We start from the raw sequence: 16,331 nt of genomic DNA, 5'->3' as shown, positions 1-16,331 counted from the left end.
TATTTTCTCTAATTCGGTAGCCATCATATTTTCTCTAATTCAATACATTTTGTTTTCTCATATCTCTCACACTTTCATATCTATTTTAATTCAAACGTTCAGGCAGCAATAGGACACCTCCTGGATACATGTTGCATTGTCGCAAGGAACAAATGTTCAGGAGTTACTCAAGATTTTCAAGTGAAAGTAGCCATCCCAGTTCATTGACAGCAACTGTTTCTGTAGACAAAGCTTTGAGCAGTAAATGGCATGTCTTGCAACTAGTTCAATGTTGAACAGCGCTACCTGCTGGTAGTAAGACTGTACTACTAACAAAGTGAAGTCCTGTTGACCACCACGATCACAGTAAAAGTCAAAGCTTACTGCTGAACGTTAAACCATGGATTGTAACATGCTTTGAAACCTAGCCTGCCCCAGACTGTTAATACATGTAATGGTGGTGACCTTACAAACAAAAAGGAGACACGAGTAAAATTGGCAAACTTTTGTTTTTATTTCTTTGGTGACTGAGAGCACGTAAAACAGTCTTGTTTAATTAAAAAATGTATTTCTCAAACATCCCAGACTTTCACATTGTAAAAAAAAAAGTTATACTGTAAATATAAAATGTTATTATGTGCACTTTAATGCTAAAACACAACAAATAAAAAAAGACAAACAACAACTGCTGGATGACCGTCATCAATTGTGCAACACTAAATCTGTACAAAGTGTTTGGTGATATTGTGACGGAAACACTGCACTTTCAGCTGATTGAAGCCCTACTCTTTGGTCCATTGTTGACCCCTAAATGTCATACTATAAGGCCTGTCTAGCGTAGTGTGTAGTAAAGCAATATCTTCATCACATTGACTCAGATACTGCGATGTTAGCTGTCTCCTACAAAGCATGTAAATACGTGTAGTATTGAGACTAGTCAGACCAAGTGATTGCATCGTCAGAATAGTTCACTTACAAAACAATAACGTAGCAAGAAGAGGAAGAGCAGCTTGAAAAATAAATTATTTGTATCTTTTGTTAAAAAAGGTGTTTGTTCAAGTCTTTCGAAGTGTTTCACTAAGTACATTCTCTCAATAGTAGTTTTACATTGACCTAAGAAAATATCACATGGAAGCGAAGAGCTTGAGTCACCTACAGTGTCAGGAAACAGAAAAGTTACCCCCTCAGGCAGAACAGAAGCAAAGCTCATTTTTTAAAGGATTTTTATAACATTGTTTTAGTAACATTAAAATACCTCGCATTTGTTGTAAACGTAGCAAGGAATTCCAGGTTATATTGTCTAGAAAACATACATTCCATAACCCTCCTTTCCCTTCTATAGTTTCATTCAACACAGCCACATAATTTACAGGTCGATGGCTTCACTTCAATGTATAAGGCCTTTAGGGCCTCGGAGGAGACACTCATTTGGCCCTCAGTCAGATAATACTTAGAAATCTCCTCTCTAGTTTCTCAACATACAATAGAAAGCAAAAGTGTTAAATGGATGTGCACAAACATTAACCCATTATCAACGCATCATATATTCTTTATATATCTATGGATGAGACGGGATGAAGACTGCAGCTGATGACAAAGAGCTAGTGATAAAAGGTCTCCAGCAATCTAAATTCTGATTGGATGGGCCTTCGCCATGTTTCAGTTTTTCTTTCTGTGATCTGAAATCTGATTGGTCAGTCACGTGTGTCATCGGACAGTCCCAAGCGTGGTATTGGATGAAAAACTCTGTATAAAATGCATACAGTAATCATGTGTAACAACAAGATAAACCCAAGCATGGAACCTCTTTCTTTGAAATGTAATTTCCGGAATAATGTAGAGAAGAGAGAGATGGATTGAGTATTGTGGATTCATTTGATTGTCAGTGCCTGCGTAGCACAGACTATTTGTAAATTAATTGTATTMTTTTGCATAACATAAGCGCTATATTTTCACAAAAGCTGTATCTTTTTCCCAATGTAAGAGTTGAACGCTCTCCTGTCTGTATAAAATGGAGAAAATCGTATAGTTGCGGATGAATGCATTATTTGGTCCAAAGTACATCTCCAGCACACTTTCCCAGTAGCCAACAGAAGGTATCCACTTTGGCTTTGTTATAAAATAGTGTCCCTTTATAAGAATATTCTTTAAAATAATATTTCTTTAAAAAGGCACATCATTCCAAGATTCCATCATCAAAATTGCAAGAAAAATTGTAAATATCCTTTGGGTTTCTTCTTTTTGTCCTTTCATTCTTTAAAGTTCTTCAAATGTTTTCATTACATAAAAAAAAAAATATCCACATAACTAACAGTCCTGCGTTCCTATGGTTTAGTTCCTATGGTTTAGGCTATGCTGGTTCTGAGTAAACGTAACCTAGCGTAACCATGGCGATCATTGTCTTCTGCTTGTCTTCTGCCTCTCCTCTCTCTCCTTCCTCGATGGTGAGGATGATGTCGGGCCGCCGCCTCGTCGGACCGCCGCTTGTATTTGTTGCTACTGAACAGACTGTAACTCTGCCTCCTCGCAAAGTCCCTCTGGAAGTTTGATGCTGGGGAAGAAACAATAGCACTTGGTCAGAAAATGTGGAGCGATCCTCACTACAATCAATCAATCGATCTACTGTACTCACGACTCATGCAGGCGATTTTGGGGATGTCCCATCGGCCGTCTTCACGGCAACGGATGGTTGGCACGTGCCTCTGGATGAAACCGTCCCTACACTGGTACCTCACTAGTGCGTTGATCTCATAGCGTGACCTCTTCCTGCCGAAGGTACGAGCGTTCTGTACCAGAGGGGGCTGGTTACAGTCCACTGGGAAGAACACACAGGGGTTGATGGGAGAATAAATGGCTGAATGGATGGATGGATGAATAAACAAATAAATGAATAGATGGATGAATGGGTGGGTGGGTGAATGAATGAATGAATGATAGATAAATGTACATGTCAGTGGATTGAAATAGCTCTCAACATTTCAGTCATTTAGCAGACGCTCCTGTCCAGAGAGACTTACAGTTAGTGCATCCATCTTAGGATATCTAGGTGGGACAATTATTATGGGACAATTATGGCTAACATTAAAGTACTTTTGTGGCATTTTTTAACTGTATTTCTGTGATACCTGTGCCTTTCTTGCAGGTGAAGGTGAGATGGTAGTTGCAGGGCACGTCATTCCACTGGCCGTCCTCGTGCCAGATCATCACCACACAGTCCTCTCCAGATGAGAAGAAACTGTCTGGCTGGTTGGGACGCCAGTTGTCATATTGCTATGGGAAAAGAAGAAGAAACAGACCATCACGATTGGATCCTCATTATCATTGTCCACATCATCATCATCATCATTATAAGAAGGATCGGACCAGGATCACAGTGAAGACACTTTAGTAAATTTCCTCTAGCAAGTGCCTCACTTTGTCCGAGCTGAAATCAGCACAGATACACACTCTCTTTATTTTAGAATAACAGCTAACAACATGCTGGCAGCACTCGTTATCTCTGGGGTATAATTGGAACAATAGATATGGTCAGTGATAATCCAGTCTCAAGTCTCCTCTGGGGTAAAGGCCATTACATTGGTTATCAACGAGCTTAAAATAGCTTTCCAGTGTGTAGTTAGGTTGGTGGGGCCATTTCTGAATGACTTATAAGTGGCAGCTGAATGTAATGCTTATATCATCCACTGGAGGGCTCTATGTTCCTTCTGCCTGTTCAGATCAACACAGACATATTGACACATCTGGAACTAGAATCATTACGACAATACTTTTTTTATCCGATTTAACCTTCATTTTACCAGGTAGATGGAGTGAAAACTATTTTTCACTTACAGCGACAACCTGGTGAAGAGTTGCAGGGGTGATAGATAACGGTAGAATGTACTGTGACTTTGGGGAATTAAAATCACTTTTTACTTTCTCCTACTTTCAAACAGACTATCCTACTCCTCTGTCTCTCCAACCACGCTCTCTCCTCTCTCCCTACCCCTCCTCCCCTCTCTCCTCAACCTCGCCACACCCCTCCTCCCCTCTCCTCATCCTCTCCACCTTCTCTCCTCACCCCCTCCACCCCCTCTCCTCTATCCCCACCCCACCCACCCCTCTCCTCACCCCCTTCACACTTCTATACTCCACCCTCACCTCTCCACACTGCTGCCTCAGTTCCCAAAGGACACTGTAACCCACTGCTCAGCTACACTATGACATCACCCTCCAGACTTTTCACTGGGACCCTGTGAGAGACTTCGCTCCAAAGCCAAACAAAGGAACAGAAAAGAGGCCAAATCACTAAATAAACTGAGCCTGTGAGTCCTGCTCAGATAAACATTATACTGGTACAGTTGTGCTGTGCAGGATGGAAACAGTCATGGGAAATAGAATGTTTCTAACACATGTACACTGTCATATTGCACATTTGTAAGACGGGGGACATATTGATCCAATGTGGAGTATTGGATATTATAAACCGGGTAGTTTGGGTCCTGGATGCTGATTGGCTGAAATAGCATTTCAGCTGTGTGTACACCGAGTGTACAAAACATTAAGAACAGCTGGTCTTTCCATGACATAGACTGACCAGGTGAATCCAGGTGAAAGCTATGATCCCCTATTGCTGTCACTTATTAARTCCWCTTCAATCAGTGTAGATTAAGACAACAGAGACAATTGAGACATGGATTGTGTATGTGTGCCAGTCAGAGGGTRAATGKGAAAGACAAAAGGTTTAAGTKCCTTTGAACATRGTATGGTAGTAGGTGCCAGGCGCACCGGTTTGTGTCAAGAACTGCAACGCTGCTGGGTTTTTCACACTCAATAGTTTCCCGTCTGTATCAAGAATGGTCCAACTAAAGGACATCCAGACAATTTTTAATTGCAGATAAGTTATCCAGAAACAGGGTGAGCAAATTAAGATCTTACATCTGTATGTGTGTGTGTACGACAATTATCGTGTGTTGAAGCGGAGTTACACTAGTAATGCCAGGCATGTATTGAATGACACACCATTACTGTGTAATGTGGAGGAACCATAGCAAAGCATTGAGAAGCCTCCTCTTAGCTCCTCTCTCACCTTGTTAGAAATACAATTGTTCCTGTCACAGGGAAATTATATTATTCATGTGGCATTGTAAATATACTTTATKTGGATGAATAGAGAATTAAGCAATATGTCCCGAGGGGTATGGTACAGTGCCTTTGGAAAGTATTCAGACCCCTTGACTTTTTCCACATTTTGATAGGTTACAGCCTTATTCTAAAATGTATTAAATTGTTGTTTTTTTCTCATCAATCTACACACAATAGCACATAATGTCAAAGCAAAAACWGTTTTAGAAATTATTGCTAATTTATTTWAAAAAATGAWAATATCACATTTGCATTAGTATTAAGACCCTATACTCAGTACTTTGTTGAAGAACCTTTGGCAGTAATTACAGTCTTGAATCTTCTTGGGTATGACGCTACAAGCTTGGCACACCTGTATTTGGGGAGTTTCTCCCATTCTTCTCTGCAAATCGCCTCAACCTCTGTCAGGTTGGATGGGGAGTGTTGCTGCACAGCTATGTTCAGGTGTCTCCAGAGATATTTGTTCCGGTTCAAGTCCGGGCTCTGGCTGGGCCACTCAAGGACATTCAGAGACTTGTCCCGAAGCCACTCATGCATTGCCTTGGCTGTGTGCTTAGGGTCGTTGTCCTGATGGAAGGTGAACCTTCGCCCCAGTCTGAGGTCCTGAGCGCTCTGGAGCAGGTTATCATCAAGGATCTCTCTGTACTTTGCTCCGTTCATCTTTGCCTCGATCCTGACTAGTCTCCCAGTCCCTGCTGCTGAAAAACAACCCCACGGCATGATGCTGCTACCACCATGCKTCAMCRTAGGGGTGATGCCATGTTTCCTCCAGACATGACGCTTGGCATTCAGGCCAAAGAGTTCAATCTTGGTTTCATCAGACCAGAGAACCTTGTTTCTTATGGTCTGAGAGTATTTAGGTGCCTTATGCAAACTCATAGCGCGCTGTCATGTGCCTTTTACTGAGGAGTGGCTTCCACCTGGCCACTCTACCATAAAGGCCTGATTGGTGGAGTGCTGCAGAGATGGTTGTCCTTCTGTAAGGTTCTCCCATCTCCACCGAGGAACTCTAGATATCTGTTAGAGTGGATATCGGGTTCTTGGTCACCTCCCTGACCAAGGCCCTTCTCCCCCGATTGCTCAGTATGGCAGGATGTCCAGTTCTARGAAGAGTCTTGGTGGTTCCAAACTTCTTCCATTTAAGAATGATGGAGGCCACTGTGTTCTTGGGGACCGTCAATGCTGCAGAAATGTTTTGGTACCCTTCCCCAGATTAAAACAATCCTGTCTCGGGGGCTCTACGGACAATTCCTTCGACCTCATGGCTTGGCTTTTGCTCTGACATGCACTGTCAACTGTGAGACCTTACATAGACAGGTGTGTGCCTTTCCAAATCGTGTCCAATTAATTTAATTTACCACAGGTGGACTCCAATCAAGTTTTAGAAACATCTCAAGGATGATCAATGGAAACAGGATGCACCTGAGCTCAATTTCGAGTCTCATTTTAAAGGATCTGAATACTTATGTAAATAAGGTATTTCTATTTTAAGTTTTAATACATTTGCTAATGTTTCTAAAAACCTGTTTTTGCTTTGTCATTATGGGGTATTGTGTGTAGATTGCTGAGGGAATTGTTTTATTTAATACATTTTAGAATAAGGCTGTAACGTAACAAAATATGGAAAAAGTCAAGGGGGTCTGAATACTTTCCGAAGGCCATTATAAACTGGGTGGTTCGAGCCCTGAATGCTAATTGTCTGACAGCTGTGGTATATCAGACTATATACAACGGGTATGACAAAACATGAAATATGTATTGCTCTAATTACTTTGGTAACCAGTTTATATTAGCAATAAAGCATCTGGGAGTTTGTGGTATGCAGTATGCTCAATATACCACGGCTAAGGGCTGTCTCCAGGCACTCCGCTTTGTTCCTGCGAACAGCCCTTAGCCGTGCTATATTTAAGCAATAAGCCCCGAGGGGGTGAGGTATCTGGCCAATATACTACAGCTAGGGGCTGTTCTTATGCATGACGCATCATGGAGTGCGTGGATACAGCCCTTAGCCATGGTACAGTATATTGGCCATATACTACAAACCCCCAAGGTGCCTTATTGCCATCATAAACTGGTTACCAACGTAATTAGAGCAGTAAAAATGAATGTTTTGTCATACCCGTCGTATATGGCCAATGTACCATGGCTAAGGGTTGTATCCAGGCACTCCGCGTTGGGTCGTGCTAAGAACAGCCCTTAGCCGTGTTATATTGGCCATATACCACACCCCCTCGTGCCTTATTGCTTAATTCTCTATTCATCCACATAAAGTATATTTACAATGCCACATGAATAATATAATTTCCCTGTGACAGGAACAATTGTATTTCTAACAAGGTGAGAGAGGAGCTAAGAGGAGGCTTCTCAATGCTTTGCTATGGTTCCTCCACATTACACAGTAATGGTGTGTCATTCAATACATGCCTGGCATTACTAGTGTAACTCCGCTTCAACACACGATAATTGTCGTACACACACACACATACAGATGTAAGATCTTAATTTGCTCACCCTGTTTCTGGATAACTTATCTGCAATTAAAAATGTGTCTGGATGTCCTTTGGTTGGTGGACCATTCTTGATACAGACGGGAAACTATTGAGTGTGAAAAACCCAGCAGCGTTGCAGTTCTTGACACAAACCGGTGCGCCTGGCACCTACTACCATACYATGTTCAAAGGMACTTAAACCTTTTGTCTTTCMCATTYACCCTCTGACTGGCACACATACACAATCCATGTCTCAATTGTCTCTGTTGTCTTAATCTACACTGATTGAAGWGGAYTTAATAAGTGACAGCAATAGGGGATCATAGCTTTCACCTGGATTCACCTGGTCAGTCTATGTCATGGAAAGACCAGCTGTTCTTAATGTTTTGTACACTCGGTGTACACAGAGCTGAAATGCTATTTCAGCCAATCAGCATCCAGGACCCAAACTACCTGGTTTATAATATGATACAGATGTAAGATCTTAATTTGATCACCCTGTAAAACTAGAGTATTTGAGCTACAAAAAAAAGCTTCTGAATTGTCTATTTTCCCCTTTGAAATGTATCAACCCGTACAAAAATGTACATTAATTATAATCCACATAATAATTCACATTTCCTGTTGCTGCAGGATTATTTTCCTGCTATAGCAAACTTGCTGCAGCTGTATACACACAGCTGCAGAGCTGCGTGGAATGCACCGCTGCATTRATCAGAGCTACCATCTTTCAGCTAGGCTTTAGGTTCAAACAGTCTGTTCAAAGCCCCCCCCCCATCTTGTTCCTCCCCCGAGGCCCCATGCAAGAACCCACAAGGAACCTTGTTATTACGGTTAGCAAACACAACCTCAGCTTCCTGCTCAGCTAACTGACGTAGCAAATGCCCACAACAGCCCCCACGCATCCTCCCCAAAATAATCAAACAGCATCTCCCTCCCACAAAACCAAAATGACCCAACACATGCAAATTATAATTCCTACATGTCCTGAATGAATTGAGAATCAATGTTGTGTGTGTTAAATGTGTTTGTTGTTTTACTGAAGAGAGAATGTAATACTGTTAAGGTAGACACACTCTGTTCCCAGATAAAGCCACAATACAGTAAGGCTGACCACCCACCCAGGCCCACTACTCTACCCCACCCCCCACCTATCTCTCTCTGCTGCCGGGGACAGGTGCTGCCCATCTGTGTGTCTGGCTGCCTGCTGTGCTTCCTGAGGAGAGGGGGAGGCCTGTACCTGTCTGCGCCTGTCAGCTCCTCTCTCTGCTGCGTCATTGACACCTTTATTCCCATCTCTCTCAACTGAGAGGTGGTTCAATCTGCCCGCAAAAGGACACAGCTTATCTCCTGTCCCCCAGGCCGTCTCGGTACACCGCCCTTCCCCCCACCCCTCTCTGGTGATGGTGGGGTCTTATCTTTGAAGTGAAGAGCCAATCTGTACAACCTGGCCGAAAGTAGTAATTAACCACTTTCCTGTCTAGTGAGGGGAATCTGCAGTGCTTTTACATGACCACAAACAAACATGCTTCCACTTGTGCAGACACATACACTACATATACTGAGGCTCATTATGTCTATTTTTCTCCCTCTCTTACAATCAACAGACACACACAATTCAAGCCAGTGTGGTTATTGTTATAGTTTGTGAATGACAGAGATTGTTGTTAGTGAAAGGCACCACATGTCACACATGTAGAGTAGCATTTCCATAGCAATAGCAATAGCTATGAATAGAACGGGCTTGGAACCTCTAACCCTGGCAATTTGACTGGGAAACTCATGGGTACACTTGCAATGGCTGTCTGGTATTGTGATGCAATAATTCCCATGGTAATGTAGAACGGTCATTCAAATGATGTTAACTGATGTGACTCATGCAATGTAATGTATTTTTTGTAATGTCAGTTGATTCAACAACTCACAGCACCGATTTTTTTTTACACCCCTTTTTTCCCCCCAATTTCGTGGTATCCAATTGGTAGTAGTTATAGTCTTGTCTCATTGCTGCAACTCCCATAYGGACTCGGGAGAGGCGAAGGTCGAGAGCCATGCGTCCTCCGAAACACAACCCGACCAAGCCGCACTGCTTCTTGACACAATGCCCATCCAACCCGGAAGCCAGCCGCACCAATGTGTCTGAGGAAACACCGTACACCTGGCAACCTGGTCAGCGTGCACTGCGCCCGGCCCGCCACAAGAGTCGCTAGTGCGCGATGAGACAAGGATATCCCTGCCGGCCAAACCCTCCCTAACCCGGACGACGCTGGGCCAATTGTGTGCCGCCCCATGGGCCTCCCGGTCGCGGCCGGCTGCGACAGAGCCTGGACTCGAACCCAGAATCTCTGGTGGCACAGCTAGCACTGCGATACAGTGCCTTAGACCACTGCGCCACAGCACCGATTATTGGGTACACTTCCTGCTTTTACTTCCTGCTTTGCCTCTATGGGTACACTCGCAGTCCCCCCCATTATGCCATCATTGTCTTGAACGGGAACGCCTGTTCTATTCATTATATTTCTATGAGCATGACGCCAAGCCAATGAGCTTGTCCAACAGGGTGTAGAGGAGATAGTAGGGTATGTCATGAGAAAGTGACCACAGAGAGTTTCCTCATTTACCACCGCAGGAAATGACACATCTCCTAGATGACCGTGTTTGTCAGCAGTATCCCTGTAAATATTTACCGGGATTCAACACGGTTTGTCGAGGCTAAAAAGTGTGAGAACCCCTTCTTACCATGGGCGTGCTGTCAGTCCAGCGGAAGTCATTCTCGTACATCTTATCGTTCAGGCCGATCCACTGGTAGTCCTGTCCAAGGCCTGCCGTGAAGGGCACAACAGAACACAGGAGGTCAATGAGTTGATTCCAATGCCTTATTAGGCACTTTTCAGTCCCTCCATAAAGAGAGAGCGAGAGAAGCATTTTTCTACACATGCATCACTCTTCCTGTTCCAACTGCCTGCGTTTTCTCTCTCTCAGCCAAGACGTTTGTCGTCTACTCCACTGTTGCTGCCAACCACCCAAAAACCTACTGTAGTAATCCACTATGCCTCTCTGCTCCACAGCCCATATTCATTAATGAGATTAGTGTATACTGACTTTAAGACGAGGAGCATGGGGATAAATCTGTTGGGAATTCCCTGGTGTTTCTGCAAATTCCAGATGTAGGATAATCCTACAATTAGCTGCAGGGGTTTTAAATCAGCATTAAGAAGAACACTTGTGAAATACTGTAGTCATTTTCAGACGGTTAAGACTGTGTCATTGAGCATTATTCTATGGTTGTGTCAYGTTCGTCATAATGATCGGACCAAGGCGCAGCGTGCGTAGAGTTCCACATCTTTTAATTAATAGAAACTCCCCAAACAAAAACAATAACGCACAAACGAACCGTGACGCTACAGGCAACTAGCTGTAGACAAGATCCCACAAAACACAAAGGGGAAATGGCTGCCTAAATATGATCCCCAATCAGAGACAACGATAAACAGCTGTCTCTGATTGGGAAGCATACCAGGCCAACATAAACCATTAATCACCTAGATGACCCACCCTAGTCACTATCACGCCCCAACCAACATAGAATAAACTGCTCTCTGTGGTCAGGGCGTGACAGGTTGGCTTTGTGTCTTGTGTTGTCTTGTGTACAACTAATAGTATTGTTTTCATGGCGTGTGCATGCATGCGTGTGATATCACACTTACGGTTGACAAACTGCTGCTCATCATGGGAGAGGATGCTGGCCAGGTGTGCCCCCTGTACCCGGCACTCTCTCTCCGCTGTGTCCCAGTTCCTCCTCTGGGGGATGTACTTGTAGCAGTGGCCCTGGAACTTGTGCCAGCCATAGTCACACGTCTCAGTGTCTGAGGAGAGAGGGAGAATGTGTATCACAGACATTTGTGCTTCAACGGTACAATAAAAAAGATAACAGCAGCTGAGAATCCACGGACAATCACACAGACTTTTACAATGGACAGAATGCCTGTAAATAAACACAGCATTTTCAAAAACGTATTGATTGAGGGGGGGAAAAAGGTTGTTTAACAATGCATGAGTCTACAACTTGGCAAAAAAAGGTAATGTGATTCATAAATAAAAGGGTTACACACATTCTAATACCTTTCACTATATTTTCACTGAAAAAGGAAAAAGAGTCTCTCCCCTAAGAATGTCTAATCCACCCAACACCTGTAGGAACATGGTCCTATCTGCATGTTGATCTGGGTTTCATCCCTGTCCTCCAGTGCACACCAATTAGGTTCAGGAGATAACTAGGAGACAGAGAGCGGGGTACTGTGTGTCTTTATAAGGTCACCCTGAGCCCCCTGGCTCTGCTGTTATCTCAGACTGCTCTCTAATCAGAGCCCCCCCCCCCCCTCTCAATTCAATTCAAGGGGCTTTAAAAGTTAAATAAACAATACAAAGTGGACAGTAAATATTACACTCACACAAGTTCCAAAATAATAGAAACATCTCAAATGTCATATTATGTCTATATACAGTGTTGTAACAATGTGCAAATAGTTAAAGTACAAAAGGGAAAATAAATAAATAAACATAAATATTGTATTTTCAATGGTGTTTGTTCTTCACTGGTTGCTCTTTTCTTGTGGCAACAGGTCACACATCTTGATGCTGTGATTGCACACTGTGGTGTTTCACCCAATAGTGTGGTGTTTCACCCAATAGATATGGGAGTTTATCAAAATTGGATTTGTTTTCGAATTCTTTGTGGGTCTGTGTAATCTGGGGGAAATATGTGTTACTAATATGGTTATGACTCTCTCTCTCTCTCAGCACCCTATAAACCAGTGAGGAGGTGAGAGAAAGACTCTGGCGTGTGTGTACTACTGTGACACATCTATTTACTTATATTTACTACTTACCTTCTCACTCTCTTATTCCCTTAATACAGCTGTATATGGGCTAAACAAAGAGTGTTATCATAGCCTTTTCTCTGTTTGTCTTCTGGCAAGAGACCCTGAGAAAACAGCTGGGTCTAAGCATACAGGATCCAGCCCTGACTCAGTGATGAGTAATGGCAGCAACATTCGGAGTATGGTCAGGACAGACTGGCCAGCATGTATAATGCCCTGGGTCAACATACCAGGGACAAAATGGGGTGCAGTCAAGCTATAGACTCAATAGAGAAGAGGCTATGAGTTGGTCTGAATGACATAATCAGGTATTTCACTGTACTTGTGCATGTGACATTAAAACTTCAAACTTTAAACATGAAGCTTGAGTGTGTCAACCCAGGTTCTGTTGAACAAATGCAGTGATGTCTACTGATTCCTTTCACATACCCTGCTTAGGGCCAGTGAACGATTAGATCATTGTTGAGCTGAACAAGAGAGGACGTGACGTCTAAAACACCTGTACTGGAAAATTACTTTACACCTGGACTCGTGGGTATTAACCGAACGTCTGTGATTTCTTTAATAGACCATTGTGTTTGCAGACATRGAAAACTGTGACAATCTGTGGTCTGTCTGATATGTGAAGAGACTGTAGCCCCTGGCTTTCTGACCACACATTTCTACGCTGCCTCCAGTATCTGAATGAATCAGAGTCTAAGAGTCTCACTATTTCCCAAGGGCTCAGGTAACTGATCATATCACACACAGCTATCTGGAGATCTATGACTTTCCTCCAACAAAGCCAACTTCCTTTTCTCTGTGATCTAAATTCAATGATCAGTGATGTATTTTTGTGTGAAATAGAGGCCAGCGTTGGAGCGCCTCACACCCGTTGCGAAGAACACTGACATTGTTTATTTTACTATGTAATATTCTCCTTTGCATGGCAAGCCTTTATAAGTACTGAATGAAGGAGAAAAAGGGTTAGCTGAAACAACCTTKAACAAATACCTACTCGAATGCTTTCATTCAGCTGATGTTTAATGAGGAGAGAGTCCTACTGACAGAGTTTACTGACAGATCCCATGGATATTCTAACTAGCCTACCTTCTTCACAATAGAATCCAGCGTAGCTTGAGAGGCAAACACAGGTGAAGGAATTCAGGCCGTCGACGCATGTAGCTCCGTTGTGACAGGGGTTGGACTGACATTCATCAATGTCTGAAAAGAAAGGTGAAAAAGCATGGGTAAATTATACTGCACAAGAAATAAAACAAACCGAAAGAACAACTGCGTAACCATTCAGATGTGGAGGAGGTGGACATGCAAAACAAATGCATGTCTGATGAACTCGGAATTCAAATTACAACATGTACACAGTGGTGGAAAAAGTACCCGATTGTCATACTTGAGTAAAACTGAAGATACCTTAATAGAAAATGACTAAAGTAAAACGTCAACCAGTAAAAGTCTAAAAGTATTACGTTTTAAATACAGTGGGGCAAAAAGTATTTAGTCAGCCACCAATTGTGCAAGTTCTCCCACTTAAAAAGATGAGAGAGGCCTGTAATCATCATAGGTACACTTCAACTATGGACAGACAAAGTGAGAGAAAAAAAATCCAGAAAACCACTTTGTAGGATTTTTAATGAATTTATTTGCAAATTATGGTGGAAAAAAAGTATTGGTCAATAACAAAAGTTTCTCAATACTTTGTTATATACCCTTTGTTGGCAATGACAGAGGCTCAAACGTCTTTCTGTAAGTCTTCACAAGGGTTCACACACTGTTGCTGTATTTTGCCCATTCCTCCATGCAGATCTCCTCTAGAGCAGTGATGTTTTGGGCTGTTGCTGGCAACACGAACTTTCAACTCTCCCTCCAAAGATTTCTCTATGGGGTTGAGATCTGGAGACTGGCTAGGCCACTCCAGGACCTTGAAATGCTTCTTACGAACACACTCCTTCCGTTGCCCGGGCGGTCATCTGACCATAATCAAACATGTGTTTGGTGAATCATTGTCATCCCTGAAAGACCCAGCCACGTTTCATCTTCAATCGCCCTTGCTGATGGAAGGAGGTTTTCACTCAAAATCTCACGATACATGGCCCCATTCATTTCTTTCCTTTACACGGATCAGTCGTCCTGGTCCCTTTGCCCAGAAAAACAGCCCCAAAAGCATGATGATTCCACGCCCCATGCTTACCAGTTTAAGGTATGGTGTCTTTGGATGCAACTCAGCATTCTTTGTCCTCCAAACACGACTAGTTGAGTTTACCAAAAAAGTTCTATTTTGTGTTTCATCTGACATTCCCCAATTTCTTCGGATCATCCAAATGCTCTTCTACAAACTTCAGACGGCCTGCACATGTACTGCTTAACCAGGGGACACGTTCTGGCCACTGCAGGATTTGAGTCCCTGCCGCGCGTATTGTACTGATGGAGGTTTTGTTACTCTTGGTCCCAGCTCTCTGCAGGTCATTCACTAGTCCCCCCTGTTGTTCTGGATTTTTGTATCTTTGATCATTTGACCCCACCGGGTGAGATCTTGCGTGGAGCCCCAGATCGAGGGAGATTATCAGTGAGCCTTTAGTCGTTCCAATTTCCATAATAATATTGCTCCCCCAGTGATTTCTTCAAAATCCAAGCTGCTTACCTATTGCCAGATTCAGTCTTCCAGCCTGAGGTGCAAGAGTCTACAATCTTGTTGCTTGGTGTCCTTTGACAGTTTCTCTTTGGTCCCCTTCCATAGTGAGTTTGGAGTGTGACTGTTGAGGTTGCGACAGTGTCTTTATATACTGAATAAAAGTTCAAACAGGTTGCCATTAATACAGTAACGATACAGGACAAAGGAGCCTCTTAAAGAAGAAGTTACAGGCTGTGGAGCCAGAAAATCTTCTTGTTTGTAGGTGACCAAATACTTATTTTCCACCATAATTTGCAAATAAATTCATAGAAAATCCTACAATGTGATTTTCTGGATTTTTTTTTCTCATTTTGTCTGTCATAGTTGAAGTGTACCTATGATGAAAATTACAGGCCTCTCTCATCTTTTTAAGTGGGAGAACTTGCACAATTGGTGGCTGACTAAATACTTTTTTGCCCCACTGTATACTTAAGTATTAAAAGTTAATGTAATTGCAAAAATATGCTTAAGTATCAAAAGTAAAAGTAAAGTATAAATAATTTCAAATTGCTTTGAAAGCAAACCAGCAAACCAGACCCCACGGTTTTCTTGTTTTTAAATTATTTACGGATAGCCAGGGGCACACTCCAACACTCCACATATTTTACAAACGAAGCATTTGTGTTTAGTGAGTCCACCAGATCAGAGGCAGTAAAGATGGCCAGGGATGTTCTCTTGACAGTACTTGAATTTGACCTTTTTCCTGTCCCGCTAAGCATTCAAAATGTACATACTTTTGGCTGACAGGGAAAATTTATGGAGTAAAAAGTACAACAAAAAATTTGAAAATATAAATAGTAAATAAAAGTACAGATACTCCAAAAAACTACATAAGAAAGTATTTTTATTTAAGTACTTTACACCACTGCATGCAGATAATACCCGTTGTCTAATTTTGGCACATGGCTTCTGCACCAGTAAGCCACCAAAATGAAAGGCCTACACATAAATGTGGCCTTCAGGATATAATTGGTCCTTTCGTTGAGATTAATCTCATTAGCATATTGAGACTGAACACTTACTCTAAAACGCCTAGTCCTCCACTGACTGAAAACCAWTTTTGGCATACCTGTTTCACAACGATCTCCACTGTAGCCAGGGGCACAGCTGCAAGAGGGGAGACTTCCGCGTCTGTAGCAAGAGCCCCCATTCAGACAAATGTTCTCAGTGCAGGAGTGGATGCCTGTGTTT

At 42.6% G+C, this 16,331-nt stretch overlaps 1 protein-coding gene across 1 annotated transcript in view; it reads right to left on the bottom strand.

Moving 5' to 3' along the window:
- Positions 1 to 469: 469 nt before the first annotated feature.
- Positions 470 to 16,331, bottom strand: part of LOC111973961 (versican core protein-like) — a 63,090-nt gene continuing 47,228 nt past the window's right edge. Inside the window, exons 8-14 of the mRNA XM_070446868.1 lie at positions 16,210 to 16,323; positions 13,562 to 13,675; positions 11,300 to 11,458; positions 10,332 to 10,414; positions 3,105 to 3,249; positions 2,612 to 2,794; positions 470 to 2,530 (exon numbers count right to left, since the gene is read on the bottom strand). Coding sequence (XP_070302969.1) covers positions 2,325 to 2,530; positions 2,612 to 2,794; positions 3,105 to 3,249; positions 10,332 to 10,414; positions 11,300 to 11,458; positions 13,562 to 13,675; positions 16,210 to 16,323 — 1,004 coding nt within the window. The 3' untranslated portion in view covers positions 470 to 2,324. The remainder of the gene's footprint in view (positions 2,531 to 2,611; positions 2,795 to 3,104; positions 3,250 to 10,331; positions 10,415 to 11,299; positions 11,459 to 13,561; positions 13,676 to 16,209; positions 16,324 to 16,331) is intronic.

Source organism: Salvelinus sp. IW2-2015, linkage group LG15 (genome assembly GCF_002910315.2).
Source record: "Salvelinus sp. IW2-2015 linkage group LG15, ASM291031v2, whole genome shotgun sequence".
Lineage (NCBI taxonomy): Eukaryota > Metazoa > Chordata > Actinopteri > Salmoniformes > Salmonidae > Salvelinus > Salvelinus sp. IW2-2015.
The sequence above is the reverse complement of the archived record's forward strand: the minus strand, read 5'-3'. Positions and strand labels throughout refer to the sequence as shown.